The sequence below is a fragment of the Scleropages formosus genome, chromosome 5, assembly GCF_900964775.1.
Source record: "Scleropages formosus chromosome 5, fSclFor1.1, whole genome shotgun sequence".
NCBI lineage: Eukaryota > Metazoa > Chordata > Actinopteri > Osteoglossiformes > Osteoglossidae > Scleropages > Scleropages formosus.
Window position 1 is genome coordinate 30,426,511 of NC_041810.1, and position 26,249 is coordinate 30,452,759.

The 26,249-nt window shown below is 42.7% G+C and overlaps 2 protein-coding genes across 7 annotated transcripts; one reads left to right on the forward strand and one right to left on the reverse strand.

Moving 5' to 3' along the window:
• Nucleotides 1-3,741: 3,741 nt before the first annotated feature.
• Nucleotides 3,742-15,805, reverse strand: LOC108942334 (ATP-binding cassette sub-family F member 2-like). 6 transcript variants are annotated; one of them, XM_018765622.2, is made up of 15 exons: nt 15,768-15,805; nt 13,676-13,817; nt 12,764-12,976; nt 11,540-11,722; nt 10,907-11,078; nt 10,416-10,511; nt 9,898-10,000; nt 9,211-9,306; nt 8,751-8,870; nt 8,048-8,137; nt 7,801-7,906; nt 7,579-7,641; nt 7,148-7,338; nt 6,406-6,609; nt 3,742-5,449 (listed from the first exon to the last, which is right to left on the reverse strand). In XM_018765622.2, the coding sequence occupies exons 2-15, from the start codon at nt 13,812-13,814 to the stop codon at nt 5,333-5,335; spliced, it is 1,893 nt and encodes a 630-aa protein (XP_018621138.1). In that variant the 5' UTR covers nt 13,815-13,817; nt 15,768-15,805; the 3' UTR covers nt 3,742-5,332. The 6 variants fall into 6 exon arrangements, 5 of the variants coding, with proteins under 5 accessions (XP_018621138.1, XP_018621139.1, XP_018621140.1 ...); XM_018765623.2 differs by having other exon boundaries at nt 7,148-7,276; nt 7,796-7,906; XR_001966701.2 differs by lacking the exon at nt 3,742-5,449 and adding an exon at nt 6,736-6,912 and having other exon boundaries at nt 6,532-6,609; nt 7,148-7,276.
• A 342-nt stretch (nt 15,806-16,147) lies between these two features.
• LOC108942333 (chondroitin sulfate glucuronyltransferase-like) lies at nt 16,148-25,777 on the forward strand. The gene is made up of 5 exons (XM_018765621.2): nt 16,148-17,004; nt 17,117-17,289; nt 19,374-19,938; nt 21,311-21,493; nt 22,787-25,777. The coding sequence occupies exons 1-5, from the start codon at nt 16,882-16,884 to the stop codon at nt 24,059-24,061; spliced, it is 2,319 nt and encodes a 772-aa protein (XP_018621137.2). The 5' UTR covers nt 16,148-16,881; the 3' UTR covers nt 24,062-25,777.
• Nucleotides 25,778-26,249: the final 472 nt, after the last annotated feature.

A 26,249-nucleotide genomic window follows, 5' to 3' on the forward strand; every position in this document is an offset into this window, starting at 1 on the left:
AATTTAATCAATGTGATGTGCAATTTTGGCATCAGTGCATTTTTCAAGAAATTACATCAAGGACTAAATTCTTAAAGAACAAACAAAATGACAAAAACAACACAAGAATACAAACTGACAACCAAAACTGTCCAAGGTAAGAAAATCTCACACACACACACACTTTCAGAACCGCTTGTCCCATACGGGGTCGCAGGGAACCGGAGCCTACCCGGTAACACAGGGCATAGGGCCGGAGGGGGAGGGGACACACCCAGGATGGGACGCCAGTCCGTCGCAGGGCACCCCAAGCGGGACTCGAACCCCGGACCCACCGGAGAGCAGGACTGTGGTCCAACCCACCGCGCCACCCGGTAAGAAAATCATTAAATAAAAACTTAAGCTTGACATGTACCTGCTATTAGGGATTTAATTTCCAGTGGAATGGAAGAAAATGAAAAGAATATGCTGAGACTATTGCAATCACAGTTTGAGAGTGAAAACCTTTCTTCTGTAAGTTCATTTATGTCTGTGTTCTTTTCGGCATTAAAACCTCACTATTAGTAATAATAGCAAGTGTGTACAAATAAAAAAACTTAAGTTCTGCTGAAATTTCCATATGGAGTATTAATGCTTCCTTTGCATTATACATATATCAACATCCCTCCTCCAAAAACTGTTTAAAGTTTGAAATTAAATTGTGTTGTAATGTTTCTTTGAATGTTAACGCTTGATACACCGAGCTCTTTCATATTCAGTTTTTGAATTCACTCTTTTGAAAAGCAGTGATTTTTTTTCATAATATCATTTTTAAAACTTCTTTAAAAGGCTTAATTCATGGGTGTTGCGGCTACATTCTGTAAAGAAGAATACTGTTTGGTTCTTTTCAAAGGCCATGTCTCTATATCTTCATTCCAGAAAATGGTAATTGCATTATACCAGTAGCAGTTATCGTACCATTTATTACAAACTGGTGTTAAGAATTCCTAATAAGTTATCAAAAGATTACCCGAAGTTTGATAAAGGTGCAAAGGGATCCTTAAACATGATTCTACCTCAAATTATTGTTGTAATGGAACTTAATTTATGTGTTCTTCTACATTCCTACTTTGGAACAGAGCCCATAACCCCAACAGTGCAGCTTGGCTTCCGAAATCACTGACGTGTACACAATGTACTGGTGTTTTGGGTGAGACTGGAATAGGAAATATAAATGTGAACTTTTTACAGTGACAGTGCTGTATGTTTCTAAAGAGAAATAAGGTCCTGGGTTTTACATACTGTTCTTAGACACTGAATGTGTCACAGCTGAGTGAAGCTGTTGGGTCCTACTGTCACATTCCCTGGAGAACACCTCAGTCCTCTGTTTTACCTGTATCCGTACCTCACTGAAGTCACCAGTCACCCTTGGCCCACTCTAAAGTGTTATAAAACTCTGCGCCCGAGTCATTCTCGACACCTACCAAGAGGCAGGCAGCACTGTCGATGTCCAGAACACCAGTGCACAAGGAAATAACGCTCTCAGTCCAAGGACCCCTTTTCCTCGAGGACCGTTTTTTTCCCCCCACACGGATCAGAATGGATCACCGGCCCACCAAGGGTGTCTGGCTCCACATACTGTCCAACTCGACAGGAATAAATTTCGCCATTCATCATTTCCGGTGATTAAAATCTTTAGTCAATAAATAAATTAATCCTAAAAACTGCCATGCCAATAATAAAATGCAAAATAAAAAAATAAAAATTAATCAGACCAGCTAATATAAGGACCGCATTAACAAAACCTTTAAAACACTAAAATATACCCCAAGGCTTAAAACCATACATAATAAATAATTTAAAGGAACTTACCCGGTAACATTCACCGCTCAAAAGAGGTGGTCCTCTGGCCTGTTCCCAGGGTGTTACCATACACCTTACCTACTGTTTTTGGCTGTTTTCCTTTTTACAACACGTCTCCCCTATTAATGTTTTAGTGGGATCGGTGAATGATAAAATACACATACAGAATTAAAAAAACGACATGCACCCACACAACAAACTAATCTACACTAAACATGATAACATAAATAAATAAATTATGAATACAAACACACCACACACGTAGTAATTTTTAAGTGATTTCTAGAAGTGCAATAAGTTCTATAAATTTTTTAAAAATGTGCAAATTAAATAAAATGTGCCATAAAGGATTAGAAACCCTACACCTAACATAAAAACACATAACACAGCACAAAACACAACACTTACACTCACCAAAAATAGGGGTTGCGGTATTTTGTAAGTGCAAAAGGACGTGTGTTACTTACCCAAGGACAGAGGATCTTCCACAAACCTGTGGGGTTACAGACAAAAGAGGCCCTTCCACCTCTCTTGGGCTTCTAAGTAACCCCACTGAGTGACATCTTTCTCCATCCTAAACGTTAAGTCGGCCTGGATTTTACGATACACACCCTTGACGCCCAAGTCTACCCCTGTCTGGACCAGCTGGGTTCTTGCGTTCCAAAAGCATTTGCTTGGCTACGTTGATCACCAGTCACGTCCGGGCAGCTGCTGCCTTCTGAGTGCCAGGGTTCCATCCTCTAAGGACTTTGTCATACGTCAAAATCATCTGCGGATCGATCTTCCTGCACAGGCGAGTCACCAAACACCAGACCTCCCGCACCTGTCCGCAGTCCCAAAAGGCATGTGCGAGAGTTTCACTCTGGCTGCACTGGAGTCGATCCCCGGGTGGGCACAAATGGCAATCGCCAGCGGCTCAATGTAAAGAACATAAAGGAGCGGGGAGAGCGGATAACCCTGCCTCACTCCACTCCGCTGGAGCACCCACCCCTTGAGGGAGCCACTGATGGTAACTCGGGCTACTTACCTTGGTGTAGCACACACGCACCCACCTCAGGAAATTAGGGCCAAAGCCCAATCTGCTCAAGGTGTTAAATAGGAAGCGATGATCCACTCGGTCAAACGCCTTTTTCTGGTCCAAACCGACCAGCGCAAGGGGGACCTTTCAGTCCTCCGCCCAGGTGATCGCGTCCCAGACCAGGTACAAATTCCAGAACACAGGACGTCTGGGTACTCCACACGTCTGGTCACGATGGACCAGGACAGCCATTACCTTCTCAGGCGCTCGGTCAGGACTTTCGCAATGATCTTTGCATCGACGCAAAGCATCGTAAGGGGTCTCCAGTTGGCAAGATCGGCTTTATCGCCTTTCTTGTACAACAAGGAGAGCACCCCTGTCCTCATGCTTTTGGTAATAATGCCCCTGCCCAGCACCTCCTCAACAACGCGCAAAAAAGCCAGCCCCAAGACGTCCCAAAACGTGAAATAAAATTCCACTGGTAAACCGTCAAGGCTGGGAAACTTGCGCCGATTCAATTTACCAAGCGCCTCCGACAGCTCGAACAAAGTGACGGAGCTCTCTAAGCTGCCAAGGGCATCCTTGGGAACCCACGACATCAAATTATCTAAAAAAACTTTCCGTTACCGGGTCCGTTTCCCTGATTTTAAAAAGATTTCTGTAAAAACAAGATGCAACCTCCAACATCTGGGTGGTGTCCATGAGGTAGACAGGCAAAAAACAAAAACAAAAAGGTCCAAGGACCTTTACCTCAAGCCAGCCTTCCCAGCCTCCTTAGCGCCGCCTCCAACCTTTTTTTTCTTGCTGGCAAGCACGGTCACCCTCTTATTTTTATTTATTTTTAATTCTCTACTTTATTCAATACCACAAGAACAAAAACAAAAAATTCCAACATTCCACATCACAACTCACAAACACAAAACATCCTTACATTTCATTAGAAAAACATCTCTCAACATAACCATGACAGAGCATTACTCACTTCCCCAAACATCTTATTTCACTAATAGAAAGAGTAATAAGCATCGGAATTTAACAACAATTATAGATATCCATTTTGACAAAAGGAACATAGGATTTTGAAACCCTTCACCAAGAAGTGATTTAAATACAAGGTTTAAAACACGTGTACCACACCAACACGTAAAGTACTCAGGCAGCCATGTCAAAACACTCACATTGTGATCTTGCGCCGTCAATAAAAACTATAAAAATATTAAGCGTTCATACAACACACCTGTAAAGATAAGACATTTTTAAATTCTAAAATACTATAAAATCTACAAATTAAAATCAATTATTCAAACAGCTTTTCTAAACAAAAATCTCCATCCTCCACAGCTGTCAGATGGGACTCTTCCCCCGGCCCTGACGAACTGAACCTAGGGGGACACCCCACCCGAGACAAGTCAATAACTAATAAGCCCGAATGATCAGGTACCGCTATGGAGGAGGGAGCATCTTCTCGGCCTTTTTGAGGGGTCACCGTCAAGACTGGCACCCCCAGTGTAGTACCAGAGAGAGTACTTTAAGTATTCTGGACCAAACTTTCCTTTTGGTTTTGAACCTCCCTAACGAGGGACGATTAAGGTCCATTTCAGAGCTTTCCCAGTGAAGATTTTAAGGTTGGCTGTGTGTGAAACCAGCCTTCTACTTTATAAAGACCCAGACAAAAGTACTGATGGCTTAACTAGAAAAAAAGCGACAGTGACAATCAAACCATTTATTGGACAAAAAGGTTTGGAGAGCATTCCGCTTTCATTCATCAATGTGTCCTCACAGTCGGTGATGTGGCCTACAGCAAGAAGTCTCTGACCTCTTGGGACAAAAAAAAAAAAAATCATATGTGGCCGCATAGTAAGATCTGAAGTTTCTTGTATGTTGTATCAAAAACTTCCTCGGACCAGAGGAAGACGTGTCAATCTACGCATCACCTGGGGTAGCAGGTACTGCAGCGGGATGTCAACTTGAAATCTAAAGGTCTCCAAAGAAGGTATATTAGGGATGAGCAACAGCTTATAATGAAATAATTATTACCATCAAGTCCATTAAAGATGTTTACCAAGTTTACCAAGGTAGCCAGGCAAGGGTCAACCGTACCTGCATACACATACATACACCCTACAGCAGTTCTGTCGTTCTGTACTCTTACACACAAGCACAATTTCAGTGTCATTTGACATTAATCAGCTATGCCCTTCTTTGTTAGGAGAAAACACCATGGCATTACTGTTCAATGTAATATAATAATTCTTCCTGAGATATAGAAGCCAGATTTGTAGAGGAAATAAAACTGGACAAAACAGCCAATTTCAACTTTTGACATTTACCTGACAATCAAAATTTTTCCTGAGCTTCAAGACAGTCACAGCAATGATTGTGCACATTTCAGCATGCAAGCAGGAGTAAAACAATTCAGAAGACCACGGTAATGTGCACAGCAATGTGCCGCTGGTGTTTGAGGGCAAAGATGGTAGTCTGATATGATGGTCTTTAAACATCATGTGTCTGTTTGTCAAACTTGGACTTTAAGTGCTCCTTGTATGCCAAGATGTCTCCATTCCATTTGGTGATGGTCTGCTTCTCACACACCCATATTTCATGTGCCACCTACAACAGGAAAACAGAAAACACACAGAACTAATGCAGAAAAAGAGCTGCACACATTCTCCTTTTTTTTCTCAGCAAAAAATTATTTCAAAGCTAGTTTTTGTCACTTTTAGCTGTAGTGTGTAGCGCTTGTCCAGCTGTATCAACTGGAACATTACTGAAACAAGGCTGTATCTGTTGAATTACAGTTATAGATATTTTTGTGGTTCCAGTCAACAAAAAATATTTACAGGTGCTCATCAAACCTGTACTTTGCTTCTGTAATTGCATAAGTGGCATCAGCCAGTGTGTGTGTGTGTGTGTGTGTAATTGCATATATTGAAAACTACATTAAGACGTTAATTCTGTATCAACACGATTACAATATACAGTAAAGAAGGGTGTGGAAGGCGCTGGAAAGTTCATCTTGGCTGAAACTCTGGTGAGCTAGACAAAACATTTCCTTTGAAGCGTCCTGACTTGTTCTGTATTATTAGTCTTACCAGCTACTTTTATGGGCAGCGGTGCCAAAACACCCCTGGAATCAACTCTTTGTCCAGCCCAAAATCATTCCTCTGTGTATCTTTGTTTGGGCTGATATTGTATGTTCTAGTTCTCATGTTTTTTCCTTTATCTGAAACCTGATTGGTTCATGATCCCCAACCATGAAGGTGGGTCTATCCTCTTTGCGGGGGGGGGGGGGGGGGTTGGCTTTGGCTGAATCTCAATTGTGTTAATAAAATATTTTACTTCAGTGGTTCCAAGAGCCCTTACTATTCTTCCACAATAGATGGGCTGAAATCCTAAATACATGAAACAACTATTCCCAGAATCAAGACTGAGAAATAGTTACAAAATCACACCGTAGCGGTAAATAATGTTAGTACTATGGCTGACGATAATTTGGAAAACCTCTTATACAGCCAGGATAGAAGAACATAAGCACACAAAGTGACTAGTACAATGGGTAACCATACCTGCTGGATGAGCCTGAAGTCGTGGCTGACCAGCATCATGCCACCCTCAAATTCATTGATGGCCTCAGCAAGTGCGTCAATGGTCTCGATGTCCAGGTGATTGGTGGGCTCGTCGAGGAAGAGCATATGGGGGCACTGCCAGGCGAGCCAGGCGAAGCACACCCGACACTTCTGACCATCTGAGAGGTTCCTGATGGGGCTCACCTGAAAAACAGCAGGCAATGTTAGGATCCTCCTCCTAGAAATCGTGGTGGCGAGTGGGCTTGAGTTTCCTGAATCTTGATGGAACGCAACGAATCTAAAGAAACAGCATGACATGGGTTCGCACACCTTGTCTGACTGACTAGAGGGAGCAGGTGGCGTTCTGTCTAATACTTCTCTCCTGAATCTTCATTTTCACAAAGTTCCAATCAAGGCTGTTCAAGGAACCTGCTGAGTTTTCCTGATGCCAAGTTCATTTATGTAAGTTCATGTAAGACATGCTGCTGGAGTCTACAGAGGACTGTCCTGATGGTGAAAGGATAGAAAATACAAGCAAGGAACAACCCATCCATCTGTACAACCACAATGCTTGAGCATGATGCCATCATCACAACTCTGGCACAAAAATCGGACATTGAACTTTCCTTGGCACAAAATATTATTTGTAGGAGACAGCACTGCAACACTGCATAGTGGTGTTCATGCAACATCTGTTGAGATGAGGCAGAAACTCCTGGGTTTTGGTCCCCAAGGAGCCCACCTGCTGTTTTCCAGTAAGCCCATAGCGGCCAATGATCTTCCGCATCTCTTCCTTCTCCTTGATCTCTGGGTAGCACTTCATCATGTAGTCCAAGGGTGACATGTCCAGATTCAACTGCTCTGTTAGGTGCTGCACAATCCTCAAAATTAGTGCTTCAAGCTTACTGCACTGACAGAGACAAAAAGTACTTCCTATACTAGTAGGAAGGTCACCAAGGAAGACAACAAATGAGAAAACAAAATCAACACAAACTTGGAATGTATCCAGTTGACCCAAGAATTTGCAATCCGTCAACTTCTAGCGGGGGGACAGTGTAATATTTGTATGACGGATAATATTCAGCTTCATTTCTGATTTTTTGCCATGCTGGTTAAAACAGGTTGGGTGAACACCATCACCCAACAGGTGCTGGGTACCATGGTAAACATTACCTGGTGATATCTGCCAATTTTCACATGGGAGTGCTTCCTGATCATGCCATCTGTGGGCAGAAGCTGAAGTAGCCGTTGGGCAAAGGGATTAAAAAAAAAATATCAGGAGAGATTTTAACAAATCATGCTCTAGCATCTGTCTGCGCTAGGAATTTCATATAGACATTAAAATCACCACAGAGCACAGTGATCTGAAAGACCAGAATGTTCCGTTTACCTCACCCATGAGGAGCTTCAGAAGGGTTGATTTTCCAGCTCCATTAGGACCCACCAGGGCGACTCGTGTATCCAAGTCAATTCCAAACTCCAGTTTTTTGTATATATATGGCTTAAAAGAGAGACTGAATCACTTATTTTATTTACCTCCTAAAGGGGTGAAACACAAGCATTGGGACTTCTAGGAGAAATGCTGTTTCAATCCCACCTTTGCCACCAGGACTAATATTTCAATGCCAGTGTAGGCACTTACCGTATTATCTGAGTATCTGAAGCTGACATTCTGGACCATAATAACAGGAGGAGGAATCTTCCCACAGGGAGGAAAATAAAATGACAGCGTCTACAAGTGGAAAAGAGAACATCATAAGTAGCACCTCTACATCAATTGCCTTAACTCCACAACTTTTACCACATAACTTCTCCATTCATTGCCTTTGTTTCCCAGAAGCACATTCCCACAGCAATACAGCTAAAATGTATTCCCAGAGGGTTAGATAAAAATTGTCTGACAAACTATGATGAGCATGAAATTAAAAAACTATATACAACACTATCGCCATAAACTGGGAAAACTAGGACTAGTATCAGTTTCAGCCTTTTTTCTGAAACCGATCCATGTCCACGAGAAAGGAACATGCCCAAAACCCAACAAAGCATTCAATTTAGCCTGTAATGGCTGCTGCTTTCAAAATGAGATTAAATTCTTAATGCTGTCAAGTGAGATTAGGATATTATCAGTGGTTTAGAACAATACAGTCCCATATTTTGACAGTAAAATGAAACTTGGAGGAAACCTACAAAAAGAGGCGGAGAAGAGCAAACTCAACACGGACGAAGCTGGATTGGAATGCAGGCATCAGGTGCTATGAGGCATGAACGCTGTCTGCTATGTCACTATACAACAATTAGCAACAATTTTTTCAAAAGTTAAATTAAAAGAATAATAAGCTTGCCTTGTCATTCACTACTCGCTCAGTCAACCCTGATGCAACCATCTTCTGAAGGGTCTTCTCTTTACTCTGTGCCTGTCGGGCCAGCTTAGCGGAGCCATGGCCAAACCGTGCAATATAGTTCTGCAGGGCACATAAGAACAGGAGGAAGAGAAAGAAGGTAGCAGGGTGGTTAAGGACACACACCGTGTCAATGTTGGTGGTACAAAGGAACTCCTGCTACACCCTTTGTCTGAGCTGCTCTAATGAAACATGCAGCACTATGCAGAGATAAAACAGAGAGGCTGTCAAAAAGTGAACCAACCAAAAGGTGAACAACCAAATAAATTAATTGCTACTTTTAATTATTTATTTACCATTTCATGTGAACCCCAGTAACCATTAACACCTCAGTAACAGAAAATTAATGTACAATTTCTGTATTGCTATTTCTGTTCACCGTCCAAAAGGTGGCAACACTCACCTTCATATGTACAATCTGGTCTCGCTCCCAATTGTATCTCTTCATTTGATTCTCTTCAAGCTCCTGCCTGGTTTTCACATACTGGTCGTAGTTGCCCTACGGCAAATTCACAAGGCCGCTAAAGCAACTGTAATTGAAACCGGGCACTTGCTGCCACGAAAGCATAGTCGCGCATCTAAAAATGCAATTAAAAATGGTTACGTGTTCAAAATTACTTCAAGCTTTTAGATCATTCAAGTGACTTCTTTCCGGTATCTGTTGAAAACCTTGCTATCCGAGGTAAGCCTGTCCTCTGCAAGAGTTTTACAGCGTCAGCTTTCCCACTAGCGTAATCTTCAAGAAAATAAACACCGACAATGCATCACAGTTTGACAGCAGCTAGTCCACTCACGTGACCGAAGGATGGACGTATGGAACCGAAACTGATCCTGCGCTCAGTGATTGTGTCAAATATCTTTCAGTTCTTTCAGATCATGAGTGTCCATTAATTTGGGATCTAATGATTGTTAAAATGGCTGCTATCATTATCCACAATGAAAGGGTTTCACTAGGACTTACACCTTTTAGTTAGGTAACCACATCTCAGCTGAGGTCCAGACTGGCTGCTGGTGTTCATATTTTTCAGCTCAGATCAATATATTTTTGTGCAGCACCCTAGATCTTTGCCTCACAGTCTCAAATACTCACTGTGTAGTACTTTAGCTTCTTCTGGTGTAGATGGATGATGTTGGTGCACACGCCATTAAGGAAATCTTGCGAGTGGGAGATCAGGACCAGAATTCTCTTAAACCTTTTAGGAGGGTAATGGAGATACAGATATTTAAACTAAGTGGTATGGAAGTGTTCACTTTAGGTTCCACCCACAGAAGACCTTGGCGTGTTGCACCACAATTACATTAAAGTTGTTCTCCTGATGCACAGTTTTTGTCAGTGACCTGGAATGTTGTAATGATCATGAGTACCCATTAACTTGGCATCTAATGATTGTTAAGAAGGCTGCTATCATTATCCACAATGAAAGGGTTTCACTAGGACTTACACCTTTTAATTAGGTAACCATATCTCAAGTAAGGTCCAGGCAGGCTGTTGGTGTTCACATTTTCCAGCTCAGATCAATATATTTTTGTGCAGCACCCTAGATCTTTGCCTCAGCTCCCAAAGAAGCCAAATGGAAGCCCCACCACAGAAAGATAGGAGAGGCTCACGTTTTCAGCTCCTCCTCGAGCCATACACAGGCATCCAGGTCAAGGTGGTTTGTGGGCTCATCAAGAAGCAGCATGAATGGCTTGATGAACAGAGCTCTGTTGCAAAGGAAAGGAAGAAGTCTTCAGCAGCACGCAAGAGAATGATCCAACAGAAAGTGACTAAACAATCTACAACTGTTCAGTTTCTGTAAAATGTTTATAAGCATTAAAATAATTTCTGAGGAGCTTTGCTCAATCCATGTCCCAAGACTCATCTGCAGGGTATCATTAGAAGCACATTTTTTCATTTCTTCAAAAGCCTTCATTTATAATTAGGTATAAAGGTCTGAGATCTGTGTAGAACCTACATACTTCATGTGCTTTCCTTGTCACAGAAGACAGAACGAAGCTTGAACAACCAGACAAAGTTACAATAAATGTATTTTAAGGTCTTTCAAAAGCGTTGATGCTACATTTCATAGCTGGTTCGACTTGATCAATGACGTTCTCACCGAGCCAGGGAAACGCGCATCCGCCAACCACCACTGAAGTCCTTCAGCTTCTTGCGCTGCATGGCAGGTGTGAAGCCAAGGCCATAGAGGATGCGGGAGGCACGGACCTCGGCCTTGTCGGCATCAAGTTCCTCCAGCCGCTCGTACAGTTCCATCAGTTTCTCACACTCAGCTGCAGAGGTTGAGGAATGAGAAAAGGTCAGAAATCTGGACTTCGCAATGCCACATCACAAGGATTCACTCAGCTGAGTGTGCTGAATGTAATGTAAATGTGAATTACCATGTTAACTAAATAACTATAAAATAAGGGGTGATTGTCCATCCATCCATCGATCCATCCATCCGTAACCACTTGCCAAAATAGAGAAAACTCTGGTCTCCATACCTCATCCAGGCAGGTCAGAATTTATATAAGTTTTTATTCTACATTGTCATCAGCTAAATAATTGGTTTCCTGAACTAAAAGGACTTTAAAAAAAAGAATCCAAACAAGAATTTTAGAAAGACTTTGCATTTTCTCTCAGAAATGATACTGTCAGCAATTGCACAGAGAAGTGTTGAAAAAAGTGGACTTCAACCTTCTAGAGCAAGGGTACAGGAGCTCTACTGCGCACATGTGCAGCACATACTCACAGTCCTCGTGAGCAAGGCGCTCTGCCTCCTTCTCTAGCTCGATCCTCTCCCTGTCCACCTCCATTACGCACTGCAGGGCCGTCTTACCACTGGGCTCCATCTCCCGCGTCAGGTGGTAAATGTCAATGTGCTCTGGGACAGGTACCTCACGACAACTGATGGCAGAGAGTAGCATGGACTTGCCTGGCAGAAGATATATTCAAGAGCACCTTTTAACATTAAAGAGACAGCATGTTGAAAAACCACACTACCATGACTGCTCAATACCTAAATTCACATAGCAGTCACACAGAAAAACCAAGAAAAGAGAGAAGAGAGTTCCTACTTCACAGATCTACAGTATTTGGCTAAAAAGCAAACAAACTACTGCTTCTCCTAAAAGGTGACAACACACCCAAGCAGAAATGAATGCTTGACAAAAGTATGGTTTTGTTTTTTTAATCTATTTGGCACACAGTTGAAAACAAGGTCCTCTTAAACTCTTCAAAATGTTATCGAAACACTTTATTGAGCACTGTTCTAGCTATTGGAACTTTCATTTGCATAATCAAAATAAAAAATATAAATCTGTGTCAACTCACAGATTTTAAGTGTTTTTCCCTCAAGAATTTACTATTACTGTCTTTTTGTTACATAATGATTATATAACACTGACTACAGAACAGTAGCCTGAGACAATTGAATGCACTGAAAAGGTAATGTTTTTGCGTTATCTATAAACATTTATCACTGTCTCCACCAAGGATGTGGAGAAACAGAGATTTTTGTCACTGACTGGGGCCTTGGAAATACTCGGGATAAATACAATATAGGTGGGTCCCCGATTTATGATGGGGTCATGTTCTGCGAAACCCATTGTAAGTCGAAAATATCATAAGTCGAAAATGCATTTAATACACCTAATACACACCCTGCGTGACAGACTAGGAGATCTAGATCGCTGCTGCTGCCCAGTATCTTGAGAGAGGATCACATCGCATATCGCTAACCCGGGAAAAAAATCTAAATTCGAAGTACGGTTTCTACTGAATGTCTATCGCCAGCTCACCATTGTAAAGTCGAAAAAATCGTAAGTCGAACCATCATAAATCGGGGACCACCTGTATAATTCATACTGAAAATCGGCACATTACAAATAAGACAGTCCAGATGTGCCTTCAGTTCAGGTGGATATTTTTTTTTTTTAATAACAGGTCCCTTCCCACATACTTTGCTCATAGCTACCTGTGCCGTTGAGGCCGATAAGACCATAGCGGCGCCCCGAGTTGAGCTCCAGGCTGGTGTCGCTGAGCAGCTCTTGGCCATGGAAGGTTAAGGACAGGCTGCTGATGTGTACATCTGTGCTGTTGGGGTGGGAGGCCAGGACACCTGTCACAGCCCGTGCCTCGGTCTTCTTCAGTTCAAACTCGTCAAGCTCTTTGGAAAGACTAGCCACCCCTATTGTAGCCAAAAAGAACGCACAGGGGATTTAAAAGTACGACTCAGCAAATAACACCTACAACGACATGCTGTGCTCTTGAGGACATTTCATTGGTGTTATGCTGTAAAAATTTCAAATAAGGGATGACATATCTATAAAACAATGTATGGTGCGGCACTGTACAGTGGAGGCATACAATCCGTGTCTAAAATGATATGTAAAATTCATCTTGAATGAACGAAGAAGGCTCACTGCTGTTTCTCAAAGCTGGAAGGTGAAACTGGCCTGTCAAAAGATTGCTTATGCTAACTCTAATTACCATCTTCATGAACCAATACTAAAAATCTATCACCTATAGTTAAATGCCAACGACTCGGGTTCGAGTCATGGTTACTTGATGAATTAAAGAGGTAAAAAGAAATTGGTTTTGTGCTAGTTTGGTGAGCTCTTCCAGTGTCTCCTGCAAAGCTGTTGTCAACGTATCAAGCCAACTCATTGCGGGTCTTCCTCTTCTCCTTGTTCCTTCAATCTTTCCGGTCATGACATCCTTCTCTAACGATCGTTTTCTTCTAATCATCTATATTTACAGTATGCATAAATAAATAATCCAAGAACGTACCCATGCGTTATTAATCCTCAGACCTCATTTAGCTTCCCCCAAGAATAACAAAGGTCCCCCGAGTGACATGGTGAATTGCAATTCTCCCTTGTCTCACCATTGTGTTCCGGCAAATTCTCCAGGGTGTCTGGCTTATCGTTCTCTCCATTCACCTCATCCTGCTTCTTGGCTCGCTGACGCACCTTAGCTGCCTCCTTCTTCTTTGCTGCCTTCTTCTTGGCCAGATCAGACGGCATATCCTAAATGCAATAACATTATGCAAGAGAGCAAACTAAGGGAGCAAGGGGGGATTTTGGGATGAGTTCTTACAGTGTAATTGCAAATAAAATAATCCGAATCTGACCCTTATATTAAAAGTTCTCCCGTGCACCTGCAGTCAAATTTAATGAGATATGCACTAGTCTTCTTATTATATGCATATCATTTAAAATCTGAATTGGCAAAGGGTCAACATCTCAAGATGTACCACTTGGAAAATGAAAGAGCAAACTCTCAGTTAGTAACGTAGTGGTTAGAGCTGCTACCTTTCCACCCAAAAGTTGCAGGTTCAATTCCTACTTCTGGCTGTAGTATCCTTGAGCAACATACTTACTTTAAGTTATGCCATTAAAATTATCCAGTTGTTTAAAGGGCCAAATAATAAGCAATTTAACCTTTTAAGGTGATTTAGAGAAGAACGTCAGCTAAATGAATAAATGTAAATTAAACCTTCAGAAAATGATCAAAGATGGGTGTGATGGAAGAGAAGGGACAATTTAATAACGGAAACACTCTGGAGGACTGATCAATTTTGATTAAACCATTCATCAATACATTTATTCACTTAGCTGATGCTTTTCTCCAAAGCAACGTACAATGTTAAGGTACTTACAATTATTTACCCATTTATTAACTCATGTGCTTTATTTACATATATTTTCCTGTGCTTCACCGGACCTCAAATATGAGACAATATTACTATTAAAAATATGTATGTGCGTGTCACTGAGTCAATCCTGAGTTAATCCACTTGCTTTGGTTTTTGTGGAAAGTTAGGAACAGAGCACAAAATGTTAAAAATTATTTAAATTTTCCAAATGATTTACTATCATAAGTCTTTATAAGACTTTCAACAATAATAAAAAAATATTAAGCGGTTCTGAAAATGTGTGTGTGTGTATTTTATTACAAATGCAGTTTTGTTAAGGAAGTGTCGTAAATATTGGGAAATCTTCCAACTCTGGAATCATGAGAATTAGTCATTTTTGCTCTTGAGTGGTTGGTTATTTTGCAAAATGAGGTCCAAATTATTTAAAAAATTCACTTTATTTAAAAATTTCGTGACATTGGAGAGTACAATTATTGACAGGTGTTGAAAGAAACACTTTATTTTCATATGTAACAAGATTACTATCATGTCAAAGTTATTAAATAAAATAAAATTTAAAAACCCAGATATGAATAACTCAAAAATGTTCTATTTATAATTAATTTAAAACACACAAAAGTATGGCTTCATTTTAATTATTACTGTAATAATCGCAATGGTTCTGATCAAGGTTCTTGCTCTGAACCGCTATAAGTCCCCTTCAGCACAAAAATGTGAATAATTTTAAAGACGTTACAGACGTTAGTAACGTTGAAAGTGAACTGGGACAAAGCTGCCAGCTAAATAAATAATAGTAACAGTAATAATAATGTAAAAACCCAGTTTTTTTGTCAACCATGGCATGGCATAGCTCATATAATTAAGGAAGTCCAAGATAGACTGAGGCGTTTTTCAACGTATCTCAACTCCTAATTTATAAGCTTTTCAACACTAGTCGTCATTCCGGCCAAGTGCAACTACTGAGGCAAGAGGGAAGAACGTGGTTTTATTTATTTTTATTTTTTTAAAAAAAAGGAAATTTAAAAAATCCCGTTTTTGTGGTGTGGAGAATCGAGCGAAGACGACGGACCCGGTCGGTGTCACACTGACTGTATCATGACCCTTTATGGGACTCTGACGCGGGTCTCTCAGCGCTCTAGCGCGAGCCGCCGACCCGCGAGCTGATACACATGCGCACACCCGTGACACGCGCAGCGCTTCTATGAACAAGAACATAACTACGCGTTGTCAGCCCAGTAACACAACTGCTACAGCGTCAAAGGCATCTTATTTGTTTCAGGATACTAATGGTAGCCCTACAAAGTTCACTTCAGAGACTTACCTTTGCGAGTGTACGCACCACACAGCCTCACGTGTCGCTAGCACCGACTCTCTGACCAATAACACGTCAAACCTTATTTGGTCATTGGCTGGAAGGAATCGGGCTCCACCCTTTTCCTATGGGCTACTGGGAAACGTAGTCTGGTTTCGTGTCTGGCCGGAGAACCTATGACTTAGTGTTTTACATCCCTATTTATTCATTTAGCTGACACTTTTCTCCAAAGCAACTTGCGGGTATTTACCAGTTGGTACAATTGGACAATATTCACTTGAACAATTTAAGACAATGGGTGTTTCCAAGCCGCGGAAGGAAAATATTGCTTACAACGTGAACAGTTTGACTAGTGGAACCAATGTTGCACGTACGCTGTTTCCCCCGAGCGGATCACCCTGACGCACAGCAGACGTCCACAGGTAGCTGAAAAGCTCGTTGCTTAGATCGCTCGTACGGAGTGGACGTGTCTACGTCTTCGTCAGGAAATAAGGCCGCTACTCGGGATACTTTTTAAAGCCACCGAGGAAACGCCACAAATACGGATTCACAGCCGGCGGTTCCTTCTGGGCAGGCTGGTTTTTTATTTTTAATCGGATACTTTTATTTGTTTGGAAATTCAATTGTGTTGACCTGCGAGAAGATTTTACTTTTAACGAGTAATTTCCAGTTTGTCGGGTGTGGCAGAAACTACCGGCGTGTCACCACAAACAAAGGACAAGGTAAACCCAGTTGTCCAACGTAAAAGAGCCAGGCACCCGACACGAGCTCCATCGACGTTCGTGTCCGTGAGAAATACGTGTTCAGTTAATTTCCGATACATCTCTGCTCCGTTTGGGGAAGCCAGGTGCACATTTTTATGAAAACTTGACTGACATCTTTAGAATCGCGTCTTGAAAAGCCATGTGCCTCCGTAGTGGCAAAACTAACGTTTCTTTTCGACATTTCTGAGGAAGCGCCTCGCCGTGTGTTGCCATGGCAACAAGCAGGCGGCCGCTCTCTCACGTGCGCTCCGCCGCACCCTGGACCGGATGTCGCCCTGGATGCTGACGGGACCTGATGTGGCATTGCGGGCCTTCCACGGCACAATCCCGTCCTGATCTGTGCTCTGAACTTCACGCTGATGGACACAAGCCTTGGTGCTGGTGAATCGTGCCCGCGATGGGACACGGACAGCGCCGACCGTAGGGTATCGTGCGCATCCTGTCCTTTCCAGACAAGGTCTGATGGGAAACGCTGTCCGAGGGTGAGCCATGCGCGTCTCGTCTTTGTTGGCCCTCCTCCGGCCAGCGCTGCCCTTGTTCCTGGGGCTCTCCCTGGGATGCAGCCTCAGCCTTTTCACAGTGTCCTGGTCCCAGGGTGACCCCAAGGAACCGTGCACCGATGAACTGGGCAACATGGGGCTCTTCCCGGCTGGACAGGGAGGAGACCTGCAGAGTGACCACGCAGGGCTTGCTGGAAACGAGGACTTCCAACCACGCATCATACCCTACCAGAAAGACCCAAACAAGCAGCACAACAAAGTGCTCAGGTGGGCCTGGTTGTCAGTCCAACGTGTTGTTGCACAGCAAATATAACACTTCCCAGGTTAATTACATGGGGTTCTTAGAAGAATTTTGGTGGAAACTACAATACGTTGAGTTTCAGCACACAACGTAATCGAGAAACCCCCCCCCGCAAACTCAGACATTTCACCGTAAGTTAGTGACGAGGTACTGATTCTTCCGCTCTTGTCTCAGAGGTGAGAGTAAAAGACGAGGGACCTGAAGTATTGAGACCTTATGAAGTGGGTGACTAAGGAAAGTAGTTCACTGTGTCTGTGTGAGCAAATGGAGACGGGGGTGCGGTGGCGCAGTGGGTTGGACCACAGTCCTACTCTCCGGTGGGTCTGGGGTTCGAGTCCCGCCTGGGGTGCCTTGCGACGGACTGGCGTCCCGTCCTGGGTTTGTCCCCTTCCCCTCCGGCCTTCCGCCCTGTGTTACCGGGTTGGCTCTGGTTCCCCGTGACCCCTTATGGGACAAGCGGTTCTGAAAATGTGTGTGTGTGTGTGTGTGTGTGTGTGTGTGTGTGTGAGAGAGCAAATGCTGAAATCAATTCCCTGTTTATAATTTCAGTTCTGTTTCATTTTTGCATCCATGCGCATATGCCGATCAGAGACACATTGTTTAGTTTCTAGTTCCTCCCTTTTTTTTTTTTTTTTTTTTTCCACAGTTAGTTTGATGTATTACTCCAGTTTTTTTTTTGCTCCAGCACCTTGTATCAGAATGCTGCAAATTTGAAATATTTTTTTTTTTTTACATTTGTTTATTTAGCTGATGCTTTTCTCTAAAGTGACTTACAATGTTCTGGTTACCATTATTACAAGATTACAATTTATCCATGTGGGTAATTTAGGGTAAGTACCTTGCTTAAGGGTACTAGAGGCAGAGGGGAGGATCAAACCTGTAACCTTTGGACCCAAAGGCAGCAGTTCTGACCATTATGCTAGAACAACTTGTAATGTTAAGGTTACAATTATTTACATACTTATATAGCTGGGTAGCTTTTCGCTACAGAATTCAAAGTAAGTACCTTGTTTGCCTGCGGGGGTGCGGTGACGCAGTGGGTTGGACCACAGTCCTGCTTTCCGGTGTGTCTGGGGTTCAAGTCCCGCTTGGGGTGCCTTGCAGCGGACTGGCGTCCCGTCCTGGGTGTGTCCCCTCCCCCTCCGGCTTTACGCCCTGTGTTACCAGGTAGGCTCCGTGACCCCGTATGGGACGAGCGGTTCTGAAAATGTGTGTGTGTGTGCGTGTGTACCTTGTTTGGAACTATAGCCGGCTATGGGGATCGAACCTGCAACCATTGGAGTGGAAGGCATCAGCTCTAACCGCTGTATTACCAGCTGCTTTTTACTGCATTTTACTAACCCCTCCAGTCCATTTGTCTCTGTAGACTTATTTGTGCTGTATTTTTATATTTTTATACTGTGAGTTGGTGTCTTTTGAGAAGTGCCAGTTTTCAGTTCTTCCTGAATGACGAGTGCGCAGTACATACACAGTTGTGCGTTGTCAAGATCTGAACATACGGCTTCAGTGTATAAATTGAAACTGTGCTTTAAAATTCCCCTAGAGTAGCACTCCTTTTATTGGACATATAGACGTTAAATAGGTCAATTAGTTAAATTTGTAAAAATTTAAAAAAAAAAAAAAAGAAAAAATTGGAAAGAGGCAAATTCTTTTTCCAAGCACTGTGTAGGTACAAGGTGTGTATGTCCTAAAAAAATAGTTTACAGCACTGGACCCCTGTGTTAAATACTTTGTGTTTCCGATGAGCTTTTAGTTGCGTTCATTTTATCCAACGACAATACCAGTGAAAAGTTTGAGTACACCTAGGCAGAAGACTGTTACTGTATTACGTGATAGGATTCTGAGAGATTCCACTGTTGCGTTGCTGTTTTTTCTCAGGAATCTGTGTCGAAATGACCTTAACATGCCAAGATGTAGGGCAGTTTTCCTTGAACTAATACATAATGCACATTTTTCCCTCCGGAAGTACTGTATCCAATCCAACATGTTTTCTTTTATGGGAAAGAAACAATGTTGAAATATTTCTTAAACGCCTTCCTTTCTCGCTCAGGACCCGCTACATCAATACGGAGCTCGGTATACGCGAGCGCCTCCTGGTGAGCGTGCTGACATCACGTAGCTCCCTCAACACGCTGGCGGTGGCGGTCAACCGCACCGTGGCGCACTACTTTCACCGCACCTTCTTCTTCACGGGCCTACGCAGCACCAAGCTGCCCCACGGCATGACGGTGGTGGCGCATGGCGACGACCGACCCGTCTGGCTTATGTATGAGACGGTTCGCTATTTGCATCAGCACCACGGTGCCGACTACGACTGGTTCTATCTAGTCCAGGATGACACGTACACCCAGGCAGAGAGGCTCACTCGACTGGTGGATCACCTGAGTGCCGGGCAGGACCTCTACATGGGCCGGGCAGAGGAGTTCATCGGTGGTGATGAGCGGGCGCGGTACTGCCACAGCGGTTACGGCTACCTGCTCTCTCGGAGCCTGCTGGCCCGCCTACAGCCCCACCTGGACTCCTGCCGCAACGACATCCTCAGCGTGAGGCCCGACGAGTGGCTCGGCCGCTGCATCATAGATTACCTGGGTATAAGCTGTGTGGAGGTGCACCAGGTAACACCTCACCACATTCACATCTGCATTATTACCCTTGCGGGCACCATGTTTATGCAGTCTGGCTTGAGGCCTTTCCTCATTCGTGCACTGAATTTATCAAATGTTTATGAAACATTACAAGCATCACAGCTACTAGAAGCTTTGAGAAGAAAATGATTTCCATCAGGAGAGTCACTGTAGCCTTTCAGCTAAACAGCGAATGACTGTATTTAACGTTGCTATTTAGGGTTTACAAATAGCTTATTTTTCACAACTCGGTTAGTGAAATGGTGTCCCCCCACTCCTCTATTTTCTGTGTTATAGTGTTTAAATTTTAATTAAATTTATTCTGGAGCTCTTTTATTAGTATACTGAATGCAGCATAATTTTGAGTAATTTAACCACACCTCTGTTTCAGGGAAGCGTGTTATGGGATCTCCTACACATTACAGTCCCTGAAGTGTGCTGAAGGTGACGAAAATAACATGTACTTTGGCTCAGCCATACAGGACTGTTGTCCTTGGCCAGATACAAGTCAATTACAAAATATTTTCCATGTACAAACTGCAAATAAATCTCTCATTCATCAGGACTGTTGCAAGAATATCTAAATTTCAAATTTCTGAGCACTACCACAAAGTTCCTTTTTACAACCCTTTCGTGGGTCTTTTGTTTTTTTTACCCTGTGAAAAATGCGATTGTTGGATTTTTCAGTTACAAATAATATGAAATACAGATAGGAATTCAAATACATAAACAGTATTTCTTGGACCTACATATTAAGCTGTCCTCTGATCCTTCATGTCCAGTTAAATATACCCCCATTTGGCAAATAACGGGGGGGGGTGGTGTGTGTGTGTGTGTGTGTGTGTGTGTGTGTGTGTGTGTGTGTGTGTGTGTGTGTGTGTATATATATACACAGATCCCTTTTCCATGTGACAGATGTATAAATTCAGCGCAGTGGTGTTTTTGCCTGTTATGTGATAATTTTTCTTTCATATATTACAATCCCTGGTTATTGGTTTAGAGTGGTCATTAACACAGTAAAAACAATAAACATGGAATGAATACTCAGTAAAATTTACACACCAGGGTTTTTTTTTTTTTTTTTTTTCTTTTAAAAAAAAAAAAAACAAGAACCATTCAGGGAAAGTACCTTGTTCAAGGGTATTGCCATAGGAGGTGGGATTTGAACCTGCAGGGAGCAGATGTAACCACTGCGCTGCTTACTGCCCTTCTTGGTGGGAATAAAGTACCCAGCTGCACTTTGAGCATTTTAGCATTTACATTTAAGCCATAACTGCATTTGTACCAGTTGTGTAGACAAGAGCCAAACAGCCTTTAGAAATTAGATTACTGGTTGACGCCTCCCTTACGTGTGCTTCCATAGGAAATTCCCTACAACTACTTTGAGCTGGGCAAGAATGCCGATCCTGAGCGCGAGGAGAGCCCACGGTTCAAGAACGCCTTCACGGTGCACCCTGTGCCAGAACCGGACCTCATGTATCGCCTGCACAAGCAGTTCTGTCAGTTTGAACTGGAGCAGACCTACAGGCAAATTCAGCAGCTGCAGGTCTGTACTCTGGTCTTCACCATCAGTTTGGAACAAGATTTACACCACTCTTATTGTTTTGTTGCTGAGTAGAGCTTTATGACATTTATCCATTTATCTGACGCTTTTCTCCAAAGTGATTTACAGTGTTAATTTACTTAGAATTATTTACCCATTTATAGAGCTGGGTAATTTTACTAGAGCAACTTAGGGTAAGTACCTTGCTCAAGGGTACTACAGCTGGAGGTGGGATTCAAACCTGCAACTGTTTTTGGGTCCAAAGGCAGCAGCTCTAACCACTACACTAGTAGCTGCCCCTGTTTTTTTAAATAATTTTTTAAAAACTTTTTAAAAATACTTTATAATTCTTTTTTAAATGCAAAGCCACATTTTCCACATTTATACAACTGCATATTTTCACTAGAGTAATTTAGGTAAAGTACTTTCCTCTAGAGTACTACAAGACATGAATCATCTAGCAGCTTATAAATACACACACCAGCTGAGCTAGAGAACACATTAAAAACAAATTTAGAGTCCAGTTCCCAGTGTTGTTATATTTATTTTGAAAATAAAATTAGAGCAACATGGATGTACTTTAGAGGTGAGACAAATGTATGCTTGAATTTAGCGATTATACTTCCTTTACTGATTGCAGTGTGAAAGGTACCGGGGTTATAATCTAATCTTTACCATCTGCCCTGATACACCATTTATATACACTGGCTACTTGTGTTTTGGGTATTTGAGCTCAGACATGTGAAGGTATATTTTCCAGTTAGTTTATTTTTAATTACATTTTCTTTACTTGCCTATTTTTAAATGTTTTCATTCTTTGTGGAGCAAATGTGAACCTTGTTTACGTGGGCAGCTGGCAGTAAACACATTCAAACAGGATACAAGTGTGAGCCCACTTTAATTCAACTCACTTCTACTGTGTTTACGGCCCGTATTTGATTAGTAGACATTTATAGTATATATTTTAAAGGTTTGTACACAAGGTTTATCATAGAAACACCCTATTTTTGGAAAAGTTTAGCTGAAAAACCTGCTGTTGTACATACGTTCTATGTGTTTACACTCATATAAAGTGATGTTAAAATGAACTTGTCATTTTAAATATAGTGCTAATAGCCTTATAGACTGCTCAAGCTGCAGTTGAACCAGAGAATCCAGTAGAATCCAAATTTGATTTATGGGTTTATATTGCAGAGGCTCTTATCTATACTCATTGCTCTCCAGAACCAGGTTTTGGAAACCCTGAACCTCCATTCCACCCCTTCTTTTTTCTAAAAGTCTCCTTTCTTTGGTCAGGTCCAGATCAGTGACTTAAGTGAGCTGACGCCGGAAGGGAAAGCAGGTGCCACGTGGCCCATTGGCATCAGCCCTCCCTTCCGGCCAAAGACGCGCTTTGAGGTCATCAACTGGGACTACTTCACAGAAGAGCACATGTACTCGTGTTCTAATGGTGCCCCCAAGTGTGAGCTGAAGGGTGTGGACCGTGCGGACGTTACTGCTGTGCTTGAGACGGCGGTGGAGCGTCTCAATGAGCGTTACCAGCCCCAGCTCAGGTTCCGCAAACAACGCCTTCTCAGTGGTTACCGGCGCTTTGACCCCATGCGTGGCATGGAGTACACACTAGACCTGGCCTTGGAGGCCTTTACTCAGAAGGGCCACAGCCAGGTCATTGCCAAGCGGGTAGAATTGCTCCGCCCCCTCAGTGCCATAGAGATCATTCCCATGCCTTATGTGACAGAGGCCACCCAAGTGCAGGTCATTCTACCTGTCACCACCTCTGACCAGGACTTTGTCGGGAACTTCCTGGACACATATGTGATGAATGCCCTGGATACCCACGACAATGTTCTCCTCACTTTCCTCTTCATCTACAACCAGTTTGATGCTCAGAGGGTCAGCCAAGCTGATATCTTTGCTGGGGTGAAGTCCATGATAGGTGAGGTGGAGAAGCGCTACGACAATGTGAAGATCCCATGGATCAGTGTGAAGACGGAGGTGCCCTCTCAAGTGAAGCTCATGGACATCATCTCCAAGAAACATCCAGTGGACACACTCTTTTTCATGGCCAGTGTCTGGACCGAGGTCAACGGTGACTTCCTCAACCGCTGCCGTATGAACACTATTAGCAGCTGGCAAGTTTTCTTTCCCATCCACTTCCAGGAGTACAACCCATCTATTATGTATCGTGACCAGCAACCTTCAGCTGTAGACTCCTCCTTCACCTCCAATTCACTGCGTGACGGCCATTTTGATCGGCACATTTTTGATGAAGCCTGCTTCTACAATGCAGACTATATGGCTGCTCGCACCAAGATGGTTGCTGATATCCTGGACAATGATGAGCTTCTGGAAAGCATGGACATCTATGACACCTTTGTCCGCTATTCTGGTCTCCACGTGTTCCGGGCTGTAGAACCAGCTTTGGTCCAGAAGTATGTGCGACGGACCTGTAACCCCCGCTTCAGTGAGGACATCTACCAGCGCTGCGTACTTAGCAACCTGGAAGGACTAGCATCCCGCTCCCACCTGGCCATGGCTCTCTTTGAGCAGGAGCAAGCTAATAGCACCTAGCCTGCACATGTACTAGATATGAGGTCCTTCTGGATTGCTTGACTGAAGAGATCTTGGACAAACCAGGCAACAAAACCCATCCTGGGAAGGTCTGTAGTCAACAAAAAATTCTGGATCTCAAGATGTACAGAGCTCGTAGGAAAATCAGCAACATTTAAACTAAAGAAGGCCTTCAGTGATCAATTCTGTGTTCCAGCAAAGTGGGAAGTGGAAAGACACTTGGTCACATGAGGGTTAGGAAATTCTAATGAACTGACTGAAGAAAAGAAAGAAAATGGTTTTAACCTATGTTTTCTTATACTAAGAGTTTACAAAAAAAATTCCCCAGATGAAAAGACAATAATAAAGAACTCAGTTTTCAGACTGTTTGTTTACAGTTGACATTCGGATCTCCGTATCTGTGTACTAACTCATGTTGTAGGACATCACTCTGCAGCTGCCACTTGTACAGCGTTCAAACACTGATGTTCCCATTTAGGCTAAAACTGCATCTTTCTCTTAGCATAAGAGTGTGACACCCATTAAAGGACACACCTGTGTTTACTTTGCCAGCTATGAAAGACTTTGCTGCTCTTCTACCTTGTTGTAAAGCATAATAATTTACATGGCATTTATTTAACTTGACACTTTCCCCAAAGCAGCTAACACTGTTGAGCTACTTACAATGATTTACATATTTATATCGCTGCATAATTTACTGGTGCAATTTTAGCGTACATGTGGTACACTGCTAAAGGGTACAGCAGCAGGTGGGTTTCATACTTTGGCCCTTCAAGTGCAAGGCAGTAGCTTATGAATCTACAGCATAACGGAACCTATAAATGTAGTACAATGTTTTCTTAGTTATAATATTTAACCTTGATAATTCATGTTTTGGAATTGGGGACGGGGTTGGAAGGTGAATCAGAATTTCACCAAAAATGTGCAGTTTTTCACGGACCACAAGCATACGCGGTTGTTGTGGGGTCACACAGGTATCCCTAGATGGGAAAAACTGTTTCTTCCTCTCATTGCAGTCATATTTTCAGAGGCTCTCTTCAAATTTCCATCTATGGGTGCTGACGTAAGGGGTGATGGAAACAGACTCCTCAGTGTTCTGAACCCCGTGGGTGTAAACTCTACTGCCTTAGACAAGCAACTCCCCACAATCCATTAGTGGGTGTGTGTGTTTTCGTGAGGAGCGTCCTTATATAAGCACTCTGAATGATGTATTGTCTTTGGTGCGCCATCACTGTATATGGTTGCATGGAAATAATGTGTTTATGGGGGTAGGATTTTGTTTGGCTGATCAGTTTTTCTCCCTATAGTATTTACTGCTGCATGGATCAGTTTTCTTTGGAATGATGAAATGAATGATCCCTTTTCTGATTTCTGAAAACTCAGCTCATAGCAGGCCAATCACCCGCTCCTTTTCCCTTACAATATGACATCAGATTAGCATTTACAGAAAAATTGATGTAAGCCTTGAGGGATGTGTTCAGTTTCATCGCCTCCTAGAGCTCTTCCATATTATTTCAGATAGCTCCTTTTATATCTTGATATTTGCATTATAGAAGGATTTTCAAGGAACAATTCAGGTCCAATTCTGGGTAATTGTTACACTCTCAAATAAAATATATGGAACAATAGGCTGTCCAACTGTTACTGAGTTTTACGTCGTCTTCTTTATGACCAGCAAGAGGTTTTCAGTACTCAACAGCCTTAGAATTTAGAAAACTAAATTTCATTTTAAAGTCCTACCTACTTACCTTTCAACTGAACAGTTTGCATTTTGTTCTACAGCCTGTTTCCTGTTTATCAACAGAAGTTTGTGACTAGAAGGAAAAAATTCTGCAGGTTTTTCACCTTTCTGGACCACTAAATGTGAGTGCCCAATAATGTAGTTAATTAACAACAGCCTTGGACAGCAGTCCTATAGCAACACTGAGGCCCTGTTCAAGAAAGACTAGTCTCCTTTACCTTCTCTGGATGCTGAGGTCTTCTGGAGTATGCATGTCACTGATGTAGATGTTCAACCAGTGGGCTGAAGTGGATCAGTCTTCTATGCAGTTGTATGCTGGGTAACGGCATTGCTGCGGGCAATGCCAAAAGACTGAATAACCTAATGAGGAAGTGGGGCTTGCTCCTCAAGAGTTGGGCTGGACTCTCTGGTGGAAACAGTACAGAGGAGGAGTTTGAACAAACTCCT

Excerpts from the sequence above, each read along its gene's own strand:
- LOC108942334 (XM_018765622.2), bottom strand. The coding sequence starts at position 13,814 with ATGCCGTCTGATCTGGCCAAGAAGAAGGCAGCAAAGAAGAAGGAGGCA. Across the intron at positions 7,642-7,800 it reads CCTTCTGAAGCTCCTCATGG|CTTCTGCCCACAGATGGCAT; the intron begins GTGAGGTAAACG and ends CGGCTACTTCAG. Across the intron at positions 6,610-7,147 it reads GGCTTACTGGAAAACAGCAG|GTGAGCCCCATCAGGAACCT; the intron begins GTGGGCTCCTTG and ends GCTGTTTTTCAG.
- LOC108942333 (XM_018765621.2), top strand. The coding sequence starts at position 16,882 with ATGGACACAAGCCTTGGTGCTGGTGAATCGTGCCCGCGATGGGACACG. Across the intron at positions 17,290-19,373 it reads CAGCACAACAAAGTGCTCAG|GACCCGCTACATCAATACGG; the intron begins GTGGGCCTGGTT and ends TTTCTCGCTCAG. Across the intron at positions 19,939-21,310 it reads GCTGTGTGGAGGTGCACCAG|GAAATTCCCTACAACTACTT; the intron begins GTAACACCTCAC and ends GTGCTTCCATAG.